This window comes from Mesoplodon densirostris, chromosome 4 (genome assembly GCF_025265405.1).
Source record: "Mesoplodon densirostris isolate mMesDen1 chromosome 4, mMesDen1 primary haplotype, whole genome shotgun sequence".
Classification (NCBI taxonomy): Eukaryota; Metazoa; Chordata; class Mammalia; order Artiodactyla; family Ziphiidae; genus Mesoplodon; species Mesoplodon densirostris.
This window is the reverse complement of record NC_082664.1, coordinates 121,658,437-121,677,421: the sequence shown is the minus strand read 5'-3', so window position 1 is coordinate 121,677,421 and position 18,985 is coordinate 121,658,437. Positions and strand designations below refer to the sequence as shown.

At 40.9% G+C, this 18,985-nt stretch overlaps 1 protein-coding gene across 1 annotated transcript in view; it reads left to right on the top strand.

Annotated features, from left to right (window-relative positions):
* The first annotated feature begins 11,226 nt into the window (after positions 1-11,226).
* Positions 11,227-18,985, top strand: part of ARIH1 (ariadne RBR E3 ubiquitin protein ligase 1) — a 122,807-nt gene continuing 115,048 nt past the window's right edge. Inside the window, exon 1 of the mRNA XM_060097039.1 lies at positions 11,227-11,909. Coding sequence (XP_059953022.1) covers positions 11,541-11,909 — 369 coding nt within the window. The 5' untranslated portion in view covers positions 11,227-11,540. The remainder of the gene's footprint in view (positions 11,910-18,985) is intronic.

Below are 18,985 nucleotides of genomic sequence, written 5' to 3'. Positions count from 1 at the left end.
TTTGAACTAAAGCTTTCAGTTCTTAATTAAGGATTCAATTCCCTACAGGCTGTGGGTTGGAGACTTCCCTCAGTTCGTTGACATATAGGCCAGGAAAATTCAGTCTTACCCTGGAATGGGTACTTTAGCTTTGATGCACTGATTTGTAAAGAATGTCTATATGAAGTAAAAATTAGCATAGCATTCGTGTTCTTAGTTCTAGATTGAGGACTAAAATGAATGTGTATACACTATGAATTTTCTGGTTGGTATACATTTCTGGCCTGTATATAAATTAATATGAGTGATTTAAACATTCTCAGAGAATTAATTACATTTTTCAGATAACAAACTTAATTCTGTACAGGATAGGAATGTCAGGAAACATTGACGATGATTAGAGTGGGCTGAAGTTGAAATAATTTATAAACTTGAGTTTCTCTTTCAACCACATCGTGGTTATAGTTTCAAGTTGCTTTACATGTTCTCCTTCCTTTCCCATCACACAGACTATATTGTGAATACACTCCCCTGTAGTTACGTAATGTGGCAGCCCTGAGCTGAGCCACACAAGTACACACACAAGATTATACACAATTATTTTATTTTTTAATCTAATTCTGTGGGTTTTATTTTTAACTCAGGAAATTTAATTTTTATATTGTATTTATTCTTTGGTAGATATTTATCAAAATTCTGAAACTGGAATTTGACTGTCAATCTTAGACTTTGAAAGCAATAGCCTTAGCTAAGTGCATATGTTCTCACCATGGGCAATATTGCCTCCAAGGGGGAAAAACTGGTTCTTGGGTGTGTGTGTGTGAAAAGAAAAAAGTACTCTTTATGGGACTTCCCTGGTGGCATGGTGGTTAAGAATCTGCCTGCCAATGCAGGGGACACGGGTTCAATCCCTGGTCCAGGAAGATCCCACTGCCGTGGAGCAACTAAGCCTGTGTGCCACAACTACTGAGCCTGTACTCTAGAGCCCGCGAGCCACAACTACTGAGCCTGTGTGCCACAACTACTGAACCCACGTGCCTAGAGCCTATGCTCCACAGCAAGAGAAGCCACTGCAATGAGAAGCCTGTGCACCACAACAAAGAGTAGCCTCCGCTCACCACAACTAGAGAAAGCCTGTGGGCAGCAACGAAGACCCAACGCAGCCAAAAATAAATAAAATTTTTTTTAAATTAAAAAAATACAAGCATATAAGGAGAGCACAACAACATTTTTCAACAATTTGACGAATAATGGTCTGTACTCTTCAAAGGGCAACTGCTTTAAAATTGACTGAGTAATTATCTGTGTGTATTCTCAGGTCTAAAAAAACATTGTACATATCCTGTGTCCAATAATGTTTATGTAATGAGTCCGTTCCATTAAGTCAGGTAATCATTACAATCCACTGAGGAAAACCCTATTTTTCTTCTTCTTTTTTTTTAAGATGGGAAGACAGATTCTGAAGAGGTTAAGTAACTTGCCTAAGGTCATGTACTTAATTAGTGGGGCTTCTAGCTCTGGAGCCTATGGGGCTGACTGCCACACAATAGGGCCTCTCACAGTTAGCTGAGTAATATTCACTTTTTCAAAACATCCCTCTGTTTGACCCTCTCTACCTGCAACCTCCCACATCCGATCACCTAGAAGAAAAAAAAGACTCATAGCTCATGTATGCAGTTTGTTATCGTTCACAGAAAATGTGTGTGCATATATCTCGCTTTGCTTTATGTAAAAATATACTAATCAATAACTTATAACTATACCATTTTAATAACATTTAGAGACAATGTAATGATTATAGTTATTTTTATTGACCTTTCAAACTCTTCAAAATGGGAGCTCTGTTCAGTGCTTTGGAATTTGAGTATGTCAAAACATGCATCCAACAGGCTAAATTATCTTTTCATGAAAGCAAAATGTGAAGCAGCTTATAAAAAATTCTGGACTGTACAAGAAGTCATATATAACAAGCCCTCCATTATTACTATTACGTTATTACTTCTAACTATGAGGGTATAGTTAGAAGACAGAATTGAAAAACTGGTTCTTGCCACATTACAAAATAACTATAAAGAGTGGCATCTGGTTCCTGGAACTGGAAGAGGTGACTATGCTTTTTAAATCGTGGTATTGTCTCAAACAAAACAAATGAAAAAAAAATAAGAGAGAAACAAAAAAGAAGAAAAAGAAAAAAGAAAAACGTTTTCATTTCTGAATGTTTTGGGGCTAGATGGACCTGTCAGATGCTGCTGTTTCTGTGTTCCCTTGGTTACTGCAATCTTCGGGCCCTTAAGGCTTTTCCATTTGGTTCCTTGCTAGAGTCTTTCACTAATTCATAAACAGGCTGCATTGTATCAGTTGTGTCCAATGTGTTGAATTCCAACATCAATCCTATCTTGCCATGAACTATTCAAAGCTGGGGGACCACTGAGGATGTGAGAGGTGAGCTGGGCATTTGCCCTAGAGAAACCCTAGATAAGGGGTGTGGTGGAGAACATGCACATCAGGTCCCCTCCTCCTCTTCCACACAACCTTCAAGTTTTCATGGTGACCTAGAAGAATTAACAGGTAAGAACACTAATGTTGATAAAATGTCAGCAAGATTCAATCAACACACTGAGGTAAGAAGACAATGTCTGTTGGTTTATAGCTTTAGGTTTATATTAATTCATTCCAACATTATCAAAAGCTTGGAAGTGTGTTGACAATGGGAGATACATAGACAACTCATGTTCTAGGCATCAAGTGATGAGTGTGGAATGGCTTAGAAAACAGTAGTCTTGAAGTGTATGTATTAACTGGGGGTAAAGAATGATTGGGAAGGATGTCAGGCAGAGGGAATAGCAGATGCAAAAGCACGGAGGTATGAGAAAGTCCAGCATATAATGCTTTCTTAGAACACCTCAGTTTAGTGACTTGTGTCTCTTGTAAACTCCTTAGCATGTACCATCTGTGCCATTCTTCTTGGTTTGTCACTGTTACCATTTTTATAACTAACCTTTCCTTTACATTTAAATCTCTTTCCCTTAAATAATGATTTCTTAGATGGCAGGGTTCTTCTTATTTAAATCTCTCCAGAATGTGTAGAAAGGTGTTTTGCACTGGGTAGTCACTAATAAGTAACTATTCATGGATTGACAAAAAAAAAAAATTGTGACATGTATTTTAAGTTTTCATTAAAAGCAATAAGGTTGTATCTGCAAGATTAAAGCGGGACTACTTGGATTGAAGATAACACACTTGTTTATTCACTATTCTATTTTTATTACCTGTTTCCATGGAGGAACAAACATTGCATACAGTCAATGTTTATGCTGCCAATCTGGACAACAGTAGGCTTGATAGCAATTATTCCATTATAACAAATACAAAAACACATTCTAGAAAAGGGATAAACTCTTATTACTATTACTGAGAATTGTATGGAAAAAACAGTGGGCTTGGACTCTGAAAACTTGGACTTGAATCAAAGCTCTGTCACCTGTGGTGAATTTTGGCAAATTACTTTTCGTCTTTTTCCTCACCCATAAAATTAAGCATCCCAACTTCTAAACAAGGGACACTGAAGAAATACAAAGCATCATAAGAGACTACTACAAGCAACTCTATGCCAATAAAATGGACAACCTGGAAGAAACAGACGAATTCTTAGAAAGGTATAACCTTCCAAGACCGAATCAGGAAGACATAGAAAATATGAACAGACCAATGACAAGTAATGAAATTGAAACTGTGATTTAAAATCTTCCAACAGGGCTTCCCTGGTGGCGCAGTGGTTGAGAGTCCGCTTGCTGATGCGGGGGACACGGGTTCGTGCCCCAGTCCGGGAGGATCCCACATGTTGTGGAGCTGCTGGGCCCGTGAGCCGTGGCTGCTGGGCCTGCGCGTCCGGAGCCTGTGCTCCGCAATGGGAGAGGCCACAACAGTGAGAGGCCCGCGTACCGCAAAAAAAAAAAAAAAAAAAAAAAAAAAATCTTCCAACAAAAGTCCAGGGCCAGATGGCCTCACAGGTGAATTCTATCAAACATTTAGAGAAGAGCTAACACTCATCCTTCTCAAACTCTTCCAAAAAATTGCAGAGGAAGGAACACTCCCAAATTCATTCTGTGAGGCCATCATCACCCTGATACCAAAACCAGACAAAGATGCCACAAAAAAAGAAAATTACAGACTATATCACTGTTGAATATAGATGTAAAAATCCTCAACAAAATACTAGCAAACAGAATCCAACAACACATTAAAAGGACCATACACCATGATCAAGTGGGATTTGTCCCAGGGATGCAAGGATTCTTCAATATATGCAAATCAATCAGTGTGATACACCATATTAACAAATTGAAGAATAAAAACCATATGATCATCTCAGTAGATGCAGAAAAAGCTTTTGACAAAATTCAACACCCATTTATGATAAAAACTCTCCAGAAAGTGGTCATAGAGGGAACCTACCTCAACATAATGAAGGCCATATACGACAAACCCACAGCCAACATCGTTCTCAGTGGTGAAAAACTGAAAGCATTTTCTCTAAGATCAGGAACAAAACAAGGATGTCCACTCTTGCCACTATTATTTTTTATTTATTTATTTATTTATTTTTTACACTTGTTTTTTTACATCTTTATTGGAGTATAATTGCTTAACAATGGTGTGTTAGTTTCTGCTTTATAACAAAGTGAATCAGTTATACATACACGTATGTTCCCATACCTCTTCCCTCTTGCATCTCCCTCCCTCCCACCCTCCCTATCCCACCCCTCTAGGTGGTCACAAAGAACCGAGCTGATCCCCCTGTGCTATGCGGCTGCTTCCCACTAGCTATCTATTTTACGTTTGGTACTGTATATATGTCCATGCCTCTCTTTCGCTTTGTCACAGCTTACCCTTCCCCCTCCCCATATCCTCAAGTCCATTCTCTAGTAGGTCTGTGTCTTTATTCCTGTCTTACCCCTAGGTTTTCATGACATTTGTTTTCTTAAATTCCATATATATATGTTAGCATATGGTATTTGTCTTTCTCTTTCTGACTTACTTCACTCTGTATGACAGACTCTAGGTCCATCCACTTGCCACTATTATTTAACATAGTTTTGGAAGTCCTAGCCACGGTTATCAGAGAAGAAAAGGAAATAAAGGGAATACTAATTGGAAAAGAAGAAGTAAAACTGTCACTGTTTGCAGATGACATGATACTATACATAGAGAATGCTAAAGATGACACCAGAAAACTACTAGAGCTAATCAATGAATCTGGTAAAGTTGTAGGATACAAAATTAATGCACAGAAATCTCTTGCATTCCTATACACTAACAATGAAAGATCAGAAAGAAAAATTAAGGGAACAATCCCATTGCAACAAAAAGAATAAAATATCTAGGAATAAACCTACCTAAGGAGGTAAAAGACCTGTACTCAGAAAACTATAAGACACTGATGAAAGAAATCAAAGGTGACACAAACAGATGGAGAGATATACCGTGTTCTTGGATTGGAAGAATCAATATTGTGAAAATGACTATACTACCCAAAGCAATCTACAGATTCAATGCAATCCCTATCAAATTACCAATGGCATTTTTTACAGAACTAGAGCAAAAAAATCTTAAAATTTATATGGAGACACAAAAGACTCCGAATAGCCAAAGCAGTATTGAGGGAAAAAAATGGAGCTGGAGCAATCAGACTCCCTGATTTCAGACTATACTACAAAGCTACAGTAATCAAGACAATATGGTACTGGCACAAAAACAGAAATATAGATCAATGGAACAGGATAGGAAGCCCAGAGATAAACCCACACACCTATGGTTGACTAATCTGTGACAAAGGAGCCAAGGATATACAATGGAGAAAAGACAGTCTCTTCAATAAGTGGTGCTGGGAAAACTGGACAGCTACATGTAAAAGAATGAAATTAGAACACTCCCTAACACCATGCACAAAAATAAACTCAAAATGGATTAGAGACCTAAATGTAAGACCTGACATTATAAAACTCTTAAAGGAAAACACAGGAAGAACACTCTTTGACATAAATCACAGCAAGATCTCTTTTGATCTACCTCCTAGAGTAATGGAAATAAAAACAAAAATAAACAAATGGGACCTAATGAAACTTAAAAGCTTTTGCAAAGCAAAGGAAACTACAAACAAGACGAAAAGACAACCCTCAGAATGGGAGAAAATATTTGCAAACGAATCAATGGACAAAGGATTAATCTCCAAAATATATAAACAGCTCATGCAGCTCAATATTAAAAAAACAAACAACCCAATCCAAAAACGGGCAGAAGACCTAAATAGACATTTCTCCAGAGAAGACATACAGATGGCCAAGAAGCACATGAAAAGCTGCTCAACATCACTAATTATTAGAGAAATGCAAATCAAAACTACAATGAGGTATCTATCACCTCACACCAGTTAGAATGGGCATCATCAGAAAATCTACAAACAACAAATGCTGGAGAGGGTGTGGAGAAAAGGGAACCCTCTTGCACTGTTGGTGGGAAGGTAAATTGATAACAGCCACTATGGAGAACAGTATGGAGGTTCCTTAAAAACTACAAATAGAACTACCATATGACCCAGCAATCCCACTACTGGGCATATACCCTGAGAAAACCATAATTCAAAAAGAGACATGTACCAAAATGTTCATAGCAGCCCTATTTACAATAGCCCGGAGATGGAAACAACCTAAGTGTCCATCATCGGATGAATGGGTAAAGAAGATGTGGCACATATATACAATGGAATATTACTCAGCCATAAAAAGAAATGAAATTGAGCTATTTGTAATGAGGTGGATGGACCTAGAGTCTGTCATACAGAGTGAAGTAAGTCAGAAAGAGAAAGACAAATACTGTATGCTGACACATATATATGGAATTTAAGGAAAAAAAATGTCATGAAGAACATAGGGGTAAGACAGGAATAAAGACACAGACCTACTAGAGAATGGACTTGAGGATATGGGGAGGGGGAAGGGTAAGCTGTGACAAAGTGAAAGAGCGGCATGGACATATATACACTACCAAACGTAAGGTAGATAGCTAGTGGGAAGCAGCCGCATAGCACAGGGAGATCAGCTCGGTGCTTTGTGACCGCCTGGAGGGGTGGGATAGGGAGGGTGGGAGGGAGACGCAAAAGGGAGGGGATATGGGAACATATGTATATGTATAACTGATTAAATTTGTTATAAAGCAAAAAATTAAAAAAAAAACCCAAAAATGTTGCATTAAAAAAACTTTATAAGCAAAATGACAAAAAGCAACTTCCATTTAGGTTTGGAAATGGTGTTTTAATTAAATCATACACGAAGTTTTGGTGAGGTGACCACATCCCAGTTTGTCTGAGATTTCCCAGTTTTAGCACTGAAAATTCCACATCCCAGGAAACCCCCGTTTTGTGCCACCTGGGACAGTTGGTCACCCTAGTGCCCCGCCGTTGCTAGAGGTTTTTTCATAGCTTACGGCACTATTATCTGCCATTAGAAAAATTCCAGTGCTATTTTAATTTCTATTTATCTGAAAAGCACTTGCACATTTTTCCTGTTGGAATTTACTTCATAACTATTTGATGAGCAAATAAATATTTATGGAGTTTTGCTCCATGAGTAGATATTTAATAAATACGTACTAATAAATTTGACCTTATTAGGACATGGGGAAAATGGGAGTACCTAATTACAAAACAATTATTCTTTTGACACCAAGGAAATATTAACTTGCCTGTTCTTTTTCAAGGAACTTGTCCTGTTGTTGTTTACAGACTATTGTACTTCAACCCAGTAATCACCATAGCTGAGAAGGCAGTAACACAGGTAGTACCTTTAAGATCAAGTCACTTAAAAAAACATTGTATGTGGGTCATCCCTTAGCCAATTTGGGGCCAGAGAGGAGTTGTTATACTGGTTTTCTTTAATAGCACTATAAACTAACCTGATTCTAAGATATTTTAGAAAAATATCAATGGAATGAGTGTTGCTGAAAATTTCATTATGATGGTTTACCCATGAATAGGAGACCCCAAAATTCAGAAGCACTATGATAATGACCAAAAAAGGAGTCATCAGATTATGGAAAAGATTTCTAAGAAAAAAGCAGGACAATTTTCTTCCCTGGAAAACAGGGATGACATAGTCCATGTACATACATGTATAATCAAAATAAAATCAATTAAAAGGTTATAAATCCAATTGGCTATTGTTCTTTTCCTGCAAGATGTAAGGTGATTTATGACACTTTTTAAAAGTTTTAATTTTGTGAACATATAACTATGTGCCAGGCACTGTGTCAAGTGCTTTAAATATATTATTCCATTTGCTCCTCACAAATAATCCTATGAGAATAGGAATTATAATCCTCCAAAGTGAAGCTCAGTAATTCGTTCAAAGTTATAGATAACAACTGAAGGGACAGAGGTGAATTCTGCTCTGTTTCTTCCAGAGCCTAAGCTCTTAAATTTTAGCCTATGCTGCTTCTCAACATTGTTGACATAAACACTGGTGAAATTCTATATCTAGCCCTAACTTCTCTTGACCTTCAGTCTTGTATATTAGCCTATGGAACTGCCCTCTCAACATCTCTACCTCGATGTCTAACATGCATATCAAATTTAACATATTTCAGTAAACAGCACCACCATTCACCCAGTTGCTCAAGCCCCCAATTTAAGAGGCATCCTTGATTCCTCCATCAACCCCACAGGCAAGCCATCAGCAAATCTGTTGGCTCTACTTTCAAATTATACATGAAACTGACCACTTCTCATCATCCCCACTGTCACAACCCTGGCCCAAGCCATTATCATTATTCACCTGGACTACTGAGACAGCCTCATAATTGGTCTCTGCTTTCGTAGTCCATTCTCCACAAAGCACCCATAGTTATTAAAAAAATAAAACAACCCACAGATCATATGTTTGCATTCTTCTGCTTAAAATCCTTTAATGCTTCCTATTGTAATAATGGAAACTTCTTAAGATGCCTACAAGGTCCTACTGGCTCTCTGCCTTGATCTGCCCTCTCTGACTTTATCCCCTAACACTCTCTTTTTGCTCAGTATGCTTCAGTCATGTTGGTTCTTATGATGTCAAATGTCTCTGTGATGTAAAGTCACTACTTTGAGAGGATTTGGAAGGGCAGGATTGGGGATTTGAGAAAACTGGCAAAGGTTTGAAAGAGTCGCCTAGAGTGGGAGAACAATTCAGAAAAATTTAACAGGATTGCTGGGTGGTGTTGAGGGTTCAGGTGTGGTAGGTGATTGGAATTTAATAACAGAATGCTTGTGATTTTGAAAATTTCTCCAATAGTGGTCAGCTGCTCCAGTACCAAAGGGCAGGATGTGAATGGTAAGGTTCACTCAAGATAGGGGTAGATGAAAAGAAAGATGGGGCAAAGGAGTTTAGGGTACTGACAAGCATTGCTGATTTTTTCTGTAGGTATATGATAGTGGGGATGAGAGGGTTACTAGTGTCCTTAACTTGCCCCAGGTGTGGCAACAACCTAGAATCGCTAAATAGAATCAAAGGACCAAGACCTACCAGCATTGATGTTAAAAGCTTTAATTTGCAAATCCTGATTGTTTTAGGAAATCCGATTATTAAAAAATTTACAAAATAGACAAATTAGTAGAGTCTTATGCACATTATAAAGGAATTTTTCACTTTTCAGAATCAGTTTCCAAAAGGAACCTGTAGGTTGAACGGTAAGGTTTATAAGTAAGTCAGGTATTCAGACTTTAAAAATTTTCCAGTCTGGCCAGTCCTTCAAGTTATCCCAAGAGGGAGCTTTCTCATGCCTCTTCTTCCTTCAGAACATTTCTCTGGTTCTCCCGTCCCACTTACAAAGATTTAGGCCTACTGTTAGAATGTCATAAAATACTCTCACTTTCCTGGTCACCAACTTGCTTAATATTTTGCCATTTACCCTGCTTGCACTTTAAGCTCCCCAAAATAAACTACTTTACACCTACTGTGCTACTGCTTTTGTTCTTTTCTCAGGCTAGACCATCTTCCCTACCTTCTCTGTTAAAACTCCTAGCCATCCATCAACACTCAGCTCACACATCACATTTCCAGATAAGAGACAAGCACTATCTCTGCTTTATTTGGTCTCTGTAGATATTTCTATTATTGTCGGTATTGTGTTGTCTTACAATGCATTTTATATACAATGCAGTATATAATACATATTATGCATTATAAAGTTTTTTTTTTTTTTTTTTTTTTTTTTTTTTTTTTTTTGCGGTACGCGGGCCTCTCACTGTTGTGGCCTCTCCCGTTGCGGAGCACAGGCTCCGGACGCGTAGGCTCAGCGGCCATGGCTCACCGGCCCAGCCGCTCCGCGGCATGTGGGATCCTCCCGGACCGGGGCACGAATCCGTGTCCCCTGCATCGGCAGGCGGACTCTCAACCACTGTGCCACCAGGGAAGCCCCTATAAGGTATTTTTATGATTGATATTTAAGGTCACCTAAGCGCTAAAATAGAGCAAGTGTTCTGTGGTCTTGGTCAAGTCTCTTTCCCTTTGAGTCTCAGGTATAAAATGGGTACTGTGGCTCCGTGAAGATGAGAAACATATATGTAAACCCCTTACACGGTGCTCATTTAAGGCAAGCCACGACTGTAACATTGTTTAGGGCCTTGAATAGGTGCTTGATAAGCTGAGTCCAGGAAACGCTTCTTTTAAATGACGTCACTATAGGCGACTTAAAAATCACAGCACGTCTGTACAGAATCAAATGAATTACTTAAAACGAGGTTCACCTGCTACACAGTTTAGAAGATCTGCATAAAACAGAATTCACTGAGTAGCCCAGGCAACAGGAATATTAGCTGAACAGCCGAGGTCTTCCTGAAATTACTCCAGGGCGGGCGGGAAGGGTCTCCCCGGCCCGGTGGGAAGGCAACCTTCCCCCACTGATTGCGCGAGGGGCTGGATCCCCATGGCCTGCGGCAAAAACCACCACCTGGGTGGTCCAGGTGCCCCTCCCAACCGTCCCCCTCTGTGACCAGGAGGCCACAGCCTCCTCCAGTACACCGTCCGCTGGTGTCGGCCCAAATAGCGACCGCAGCCGGAACCCAGCCGGCAATTCCCGCCGCGCCGCAGCGCGCCACCTTCCCTGGGCCAGCCCGGGCCGTGGGGTCTCCCCGCACTCCACGCAGGGGCGGCGGGGCGGGGCGCAATTACGTCAAGAGCAGTGACGCGACGACGCAGCGCGACGCGGTGACGCACGCCCCTTTGTTGGCTCAGTAGCAGTAGCAGGGGCCGTGGAGGTATCGCTGGGGACAGTTTTCCTTCGGAGGCCAGAGCGGAGCCGCGTCTGACTGAGGCGGGCGGCAAGCGGCCCCCTCGCTCCCTCCCTCCCTCCTCCGCGCCCTCCCCGCCGCCGCCAGCCGCCGCGCCCGGGGAGGAGCCGCGGCCCACGGGGCCGGAGCCAGGCCTGCGTCCGGACATCAGCCGGAGCCGGAGCGAGAGCCGGGGCCTCGGCGTCCCCGCCCTCTCCCCGCCTCAGGGGCCAGCGTCCGCCAGGCCCCCGCGCGTCGCGCCATGGACTCGGACGAGGGCTACAATTACGAGTTCGACGAGGACGAAGAGTGCAGTGAGGAGGACAGCGGCGCCGAGGAGGAGGAGGACGAGGACGACGACGAGCCGGACGATGATAACCTGGATCTGGGCGAGGTGGAGCTGGTGGAGCCCGGGCTGGGCGTCGGCGGGGAGCGGGACGGACTGCTGTGCGGGGAGACGGGCGGCGGCGGCGGCAGCGCTCTGGGGCCCGGCGGTGGTGGCGGTGGTGGCGGCGGCGGTGGCGGGCCGGGGCACGAGCAGGAGGAGGATTACCGCTACGAGGTGCTCACGGCCGAGCAGATTCTGCAACACATGGTGGAATGTATCCGGGAGGTCAACGAGGTCATCCAGGTGAGGGTGGCCCCGGCGCGGGCTGGACCGGGACGGACCCGGGAGCAGATTCGGGTGGTCCGCGCGGCCCCGAGGGGCAGGCCTGGGCCTGGTGCGCAGCCCAGCCCGGTGCCTCCCGGCCCTGTCTCCTCCGCTGTCTCTGCTGGGGATAGAGCAGACATTCGCCGGGTGTGGGGAGGTGCGCTGGGGGCGGTGCTTTCCAGGTCCTGCTATGGCGGAGGCCTCCGGCCGCCTAAGACTTCTCTTACGGGCAATTCCTGCCCGTCCCTGGGCCGGGTGTCCTTCCTCTGGCCCTAGGAGCGCCTACAGGGGCGGGGCGTAGGTGGGGTGGAGGCGAGCTGGAAGAACTGGGCCCTCAAGACGGTTTCCCCGGCCTTCAGTCTCACTTGAGAACTTTTGGAAGGGGTTAGAGTAGGCCTAAGAGCTGCTTGGTGTACGGTTGCCCCAAGTGGGCACCAGTTAATAAAGAAATGGATCTGCTTGGCAGTCTTAAGTGCCTACTTAAAGGTGGGGGAAGGGAACTATTTCTCGGAAGAGGTGCTGATGGGTCTTCTTTTCTGATGGTGAGGCTTCTGCTTGCCTCTTTTTAAGTGTTTGCTGTTCTTTTGGGTCCTGACTACTACTTTTTTCAGTTGTAGCATACTTGAAGCTGTTGGAATAGTTGCTGCAGCTTGCACACCCAGCCTTGCAGCTAAAACCACAGCAAAACGCAGTGTTATTGTGTAATATTGGACAGGACTCTGCTGTGAGTTAGCAAGTGGAGACTTTCTGCTTCTGGACTCCTTTTCTCTGATAATTTGTATTTCGTGGTCAGCAAGTTGGGCTCGGTTTAAATTGATAACCACATCTCATTTAACCTTCTCGTGGGTCAGATTTTGCGTTTTTGAACTTTAGGAAATCAAAAGTTTACATTTATTTGGAGAAAACAATTATGAGGGGTCAGGGGTATGACTGAAGAATAGAAATGGAGTCTTGATTCAGTGCAGCTCTTAGAAAACACTAGTTACATGGAATGAAACTGTATACGTGAGCAGCAGGTTACTATTGCCTTCTGATATGTCATTTTTTCCCCCCTTAAAATTGGCCAATATTCACTGGCAAATTAGCAGTATGTCACTGCCTACTTGTTGAGTTTAAATGATTAATAGATTTTTACAGTACTGTTTAGTAAGCGACACTTTCTTTTGAAAGTGGAACCGTCTATTTAGGCCTATTTGGAGAGAGTGTTTTGAATAATAGTAAAAAAAAATCTGAAAATCTAGTGCTATTACTAAAGAGTGGAAATTTCAAATTTTCTATAGACGATGTAGTTTGAGGAGGAAGTTGAAGGGTTGTAGAAGAAAGATAAGTCTTACTGCTCTTTCTGATCCTAAAAATATGACAGTTGAGTTCGTAGGTCGCTAAGTTGAGAAATTTTCTTTTTTTGAGGAAACAATTTACAGTGAAACCCTGAATTTTCTTTTCATTTATTTATGATATAAAGTATATAGTAAATCTATATAAAATCTGATGTTTTCAAACTTTGTACCTAGCTTATTGGCATTTTAATTAGCTTTAAAAATTCATGGATATTTATTATTTAACTTTGTAACTTATAGTCTGTTTTCATGTAGGTAAATCTCATCCAGCGTTTTCAGCTCTTAGGTGTGTCCTTAATCACTGAGGCCAAACCTTACAAGTTCTTTATGTCGCTTCTGGAACAGAGATGTAGCTAATGCACGTGCCATCATTTTTTCTTTATTAGTTTAGGGGAAAAGGAATAAAAGCAGATGAACTGAACTAAGGAGACCTACAAAATACTAGGGATTTTTTTAGGTGTCCTACTTTAATCATGTTTTTATGCTGGATTTTTGATACAACTCTTTTTTTTCCTAGTGTACTTCATGTTAAGCATGCTCTTAAGTAGGATTGCTGAAATAAGTATCTTTCCCTTGTTAAAAGTTCATATTTAGAAACATCAGTAAATCAAAGGATAGGATTTATCCCAGACCGTTTTTTCTCCAAATGGTATACACTAGGCAAATGGTACACTAAACTAGGCTTTGGTTATGTTATAAGTTATTTATGTTAATAGATTTAAACTTAAAAAGTTACACAGGTAACACATTACATTGTAAGAAAAAAACTGATGCGGTAAGGAGAAAAAAAAGACAAAAGAATTATTTTGCCTGCCACTGGGAGAGATACATCAGAATTTGAATGTAGTAATTGTTCCAGACCTGTGGATACATTGTACATATATTTTTTTAAATAATAACACAGTCAAACTTTGTGTTCTCTTTATGTTTTCAGTAGAAAAAAGCAGGTTACAAAAACAGGAGTGTCAATTTTCTCCTGCCAATAAGTAATTATTTTTCAGGTGCTTACACAATTACATATCTAAACTAATTTATTTAATCAATCTGTTATTATTGGTCTTCCTTTTTATTGTCCAGTTTCCATTTTTTATAAACCTCATTGGGAATATGCTTATAGATATATCTTTGAATGTTTTATTTTCTTAGGATAAATTGAATTGCTGAGTCAAAGAATTTGCTTATTTTCAACCATTTGATACATATTACCACATTGCTTCAGAAAGGTTATCATTTTTTAAATTTGCTTTTTTATTTTTAAACTGATGAGGTTGAACTTTTAATGTGTTTATTGGGCACTGGTATTTCTTTCATAAATTGCCCTTTGCTTTTGCTCACTTTACCCCCTTTTGGGATGTTTATCTTTTATTGATTTATAAGGCCTGTTTATATTCATAGAGCCTTTAAGTTTTTCAGTTAAAACCAACGTTGGTGGGTTTCCCTGGTGGCGCAGTGGTTGAGAGTCCGCCTGCTAATGCAGGGGACATGGGTTCGTGCCCCGGTCTGGGAAGATCCCACATGCCGCAGAGCGGCTGGGCCCATGAGCCATGGCCGCTGAGCCTGCGCATCCGGAGCCTGTGCTCCGCAACGGGAGAGGCCACAACAGTGAGAGGCCCGCGTACCACAAAACAAAACGAAACAAAAAAACTAATGTTGGTTTAATATGACAGTAAGTTTTATTAAGTAAGTTTAAAAACCATTGTTTTACTTAGTTCACATCAGGGAGCTTACTGTTAATTCTAGATAATTTAAATCGCCTTCTTCCCAGTGCTACTTTTTTTTTTTTTTTTTTTCTTTTTGCGGTATGCGGGCCTCTCACTGTTGTGGCCTCTCCCGTTGCGGAGCACAGGCTCCGGATGCGCAGGCCCAGCGGCCATGGCTCATGGGCCCAGCCGCTCCGCGGCATATGGGATCCTCCCAGACCGGGGCACGAACCCGTATCCCCTGCATCGGCAGGCGGACTCTTAACCACTGCGCCACCAGGGAGGCCCCCCAGTGCTACTTTTGAATCAGTTATGTTAGTGGATTTGAAAATAAATGTGCAGGAGAAAGAGATTGAATGTAAAAAGGATGCCAAGTTAATTTAATCTTTCCTGGGGGAATTTGATTACTTTTTCTGGGCAGCAACAGATTAATACTGTTATTTGTAGATATCTGTGTGTTAGTTCTAGTCTTCAGTCAAGTAAGTTAACACTTTTTCTTTTAGAAAGCTCTTGGTTTTCTGGCTTTCTGTAACTCTTGTTATAGTTTGTCTAATTTGTTCTTGTTTTATTAAAACTCTCTGTGGCTACTTAGCTTACCTTTTGAACTTTTAAGAAAAGATCAGGGATGTTCTTTAACTTATAGTAATGATAGAGAAGTGCTTAAAGCCCCTATTTACCTAGCTACATTTAACTTAACTAGTATTGTTCATATTAAAGTGGTTAATAATGATACAGTGGTTATCTAACGTAATTGCCTAAATATCTAAGTAATTTATTAAACTAACACTACACAACTCTGCAGTTGAGGGATGTTTAAACTTACTGTTTTGTGTTTCCACAGCAATCTTTAGCAGATGTTGGTTGTGCCTTGTGTCTGTGCTTGTCACTCTAGAGGACATGGTTCTTGCCTAAGAAGCATATGGAGGTGGGGAACATAGAGGTCCTTGGGCTCCATTCCCAGAGATTGTTATCCATTAGTCAGATATGAATTGGAGCCTAAGCATCTCTATATTTTTAGCCACTCTAGTGATAGTTCCGAACCACTGGAATAGTCATAGTTCATCCAGTGTCATGATTTTGACTCACTCAGGGAGAATGAGTAGAGTGAGAAGGTCAAGTAACCCTTAGGAAATACCACGTTTAAAGGGTGTGCTGAGGAAGAGGCGGGTGGGGCTGTTGGATGTGAGTGGTCAGAGAGGAGGCATAAAGAGAAGTGGGTGGGCGTCTTCCTATTATTTATTATTCTAAATAACCTGTTTTAAAGGCAACAGAAATAATGTAACCTTTATGAGGGAAATTTTCTATTGGCTGTTGATTTGAAATCTTTAATATTATTTCACCCATTTATTTATTTAATTAAAATATTTAATTAAAGAGCTTCTAAGGTGAGGTTTCATGCATAAATTAGAGACAGTATAGTCCAGTGTATTGTGTATTGGTACAGGAGTTGGTTCTAGCCACTGCTTTTCCTAACTGGCAAGTTAATTTACATCTCAGAACCTTCAGTTTTTGTTTTCCTTTGCCTGTTTTTTGGATCTGGGAAGTTAAAACAGGAGTGATGAACTAATAATGGATTGGTCTTTTTTACATTAATGCTTTGTTTTTCTAACATCCTTTTAAAACCTCAGTGAGTTGGAGGTGCTCATTGTTTCCAAGAAATTGAATTCAAGTGGTTGTATCAAGATGAATTTAAATTGGTTAACTTTTAGGGTGGGGGAGAGGGGAAGTAGTGTGTGTGTGTGTATTTTGAAGCTATTAAGGTGTTTGGTGTGGTTTATTCCTCTTGAACTTTTATCTTTTCCCAGCTGATCTCCTTGAGCTATAGGCTTTAAATTACATTAATTCTTTTTGAATCACTTATGGCATTAGTCCTATGAATCAGAAACTAAGGGGGCGGGCTCCGGCAGTCTCTCTTTTTAAAATTAATTAATTAATTAATTATTATTATTATTTTTTTTTGCGGTACGCGGGCCTCTCACTGTTGTGGCCTCTCCCGTTGCGGAGCACAGGCTCCGGACATGCAGGCTCAGCGGCCATGGCTCACGGGCCCAGCCGCTCTGCGACATGTGGGATCTTCCCGGACCGGGGCACAAACCCGTGTCCTCTGCATCGGCAGGCGGACTCTCAACCACTGCGCCACCAGGGAAGCCCCGGCAGTCTCTTTTAACAAGCATTCCAGGTGATGCTGATGCAAGCTAAAGTTTGAGAACCACTGGTCTAGTTGAAATTTAACAGCAGTGTTTCTCCATGTGTAATGACTAGTGATAAATTACTGGAGAGTGGGTTAATGAAGGAAGGCAGATTGTTTAAGAAACTAATAAAAGGAAAATTTCAAGAGCCTGCAAAACACTTACTAGGCTAATTATGGAGGGGATTTGTTATCATTACTGTAATCCTTCAGATTAGGGTGGTCTTTACTCAGTTATTGCAAACATGCAGGCCAAACTAGCGACATCTCACATTCTAGGTTGGAACACTTGGGTTTTCTTCCACCCTTCCTCACCCCCTGGGTTTTTGTTTTTGTTTTTTAAACAAAAATAGTTGAGAGAGTTTCTTTAGTTGATACACTGGAAGGGATGTAAGGTCTTGGATACTGTAAATGCAACTGCTCAATGCTGTATAACATGTTGAAGAAAATATGAGACTTGTTCTCAAGGAGTTCATGGTCTCTGAATTTAGACACTCAAAGCTATTAGGTCAGTGCTAAATGGATAGTAATAGGTGTTCATGGAAGAGAGATCTGTGGGTGTTATCTGGAAGATGTCTAGGATTTAGATGGATAGAACAGATGGATAGGAAGCCCTTCTAAGAAATTGAAGTAGGAATGAGGAAAGTGTGTCCCGGTGATGGTGAAGTCAGCTCAGGTAAAACAGTTTGTTAGTTATAGGTGATACTGTTGTAGAAACTGGGAGGTTTGATACTATGAACAAAGGTAGGCAGAAGTCATCAGATTAGATTACTTTCTTCTGGATTTGACCTGTGGCAGCTGTATGTATTAGTTATCTTTAGCCCTATATTTCTACCCAAACTTAGTGGCTTAAAAACAACAAACATTTATTATCTCACATTTTCTGTGGGCCATGATTCTGGCTTCACCTTAGTTGGGTGCCTCGTCTCAGGGTCCCTTATAAGGCTGCAACCAACATATCAGCTAGATTGCAGTTATCAAGATTTGACTAGGGGAAGATCCCCTTCCAGGCTCACTCGTGTGGCTGTTGGGCAGGCATCAGATTTTTCACTGGCTGGTTTTTGGCCAGTTCCTGACATGTGGGCTTCTCCAAAAAGTGGCTTTCAACACAGTAGTTTCTTTCCCATGGGGCGGGTGCCAGGAGGGGGTGTGTGTGATAGAGAGCCCCCAAGATGGAAGCCACAGTCTTTTATAACTTCATCTCAGAAGTGACATCCCATCCCTTCGCCATATTCTACTTGTTTTGAGTGAGTTAAGTCCAGCTCACACTCAAGAGGAAGGAATTACACAGAAGTAGGAAGACGAGGAGGGGGATCCTGGGGGCCATTTTACAGGCTACCTACCGTGGTATATATAATCTGGCTTAGTCAAGAGGTGAATGAGAACTACTGTATAATGTTTATCCAATCAATTTATATACAAATGGGAGGGTATTACAGTAATTTGGATTTTTTAGTTTTGAATAAGCATAAGTTATTTGTGTTTGGCTTTGCAAAGTATTATATCTTTAAATGATAAACATTCCTAATTACCTTTCAATGGCTGAGATTGAAAGAATAATTTGCAGCTTCTTAGATTTGGCAGGAATCTGAGATTCTCCATTCGTTTGTTTGTTTGTTTTTAATTTTAGCTACATAGTGGAATCACCTGGGAATTTTTCATCACATTTTAAATTTTGAGATAATTGTAGAGTCACATGCAGGTGCAAGAAATAATGCAGAGAGATCCCATATATCCTTTTTACTGATTTTTCTACAGTGGTAACATCTTGCAGAACTGTAGTATAATATAATCAATATATTGACATCGATGCAGTCTACTCATTTTATT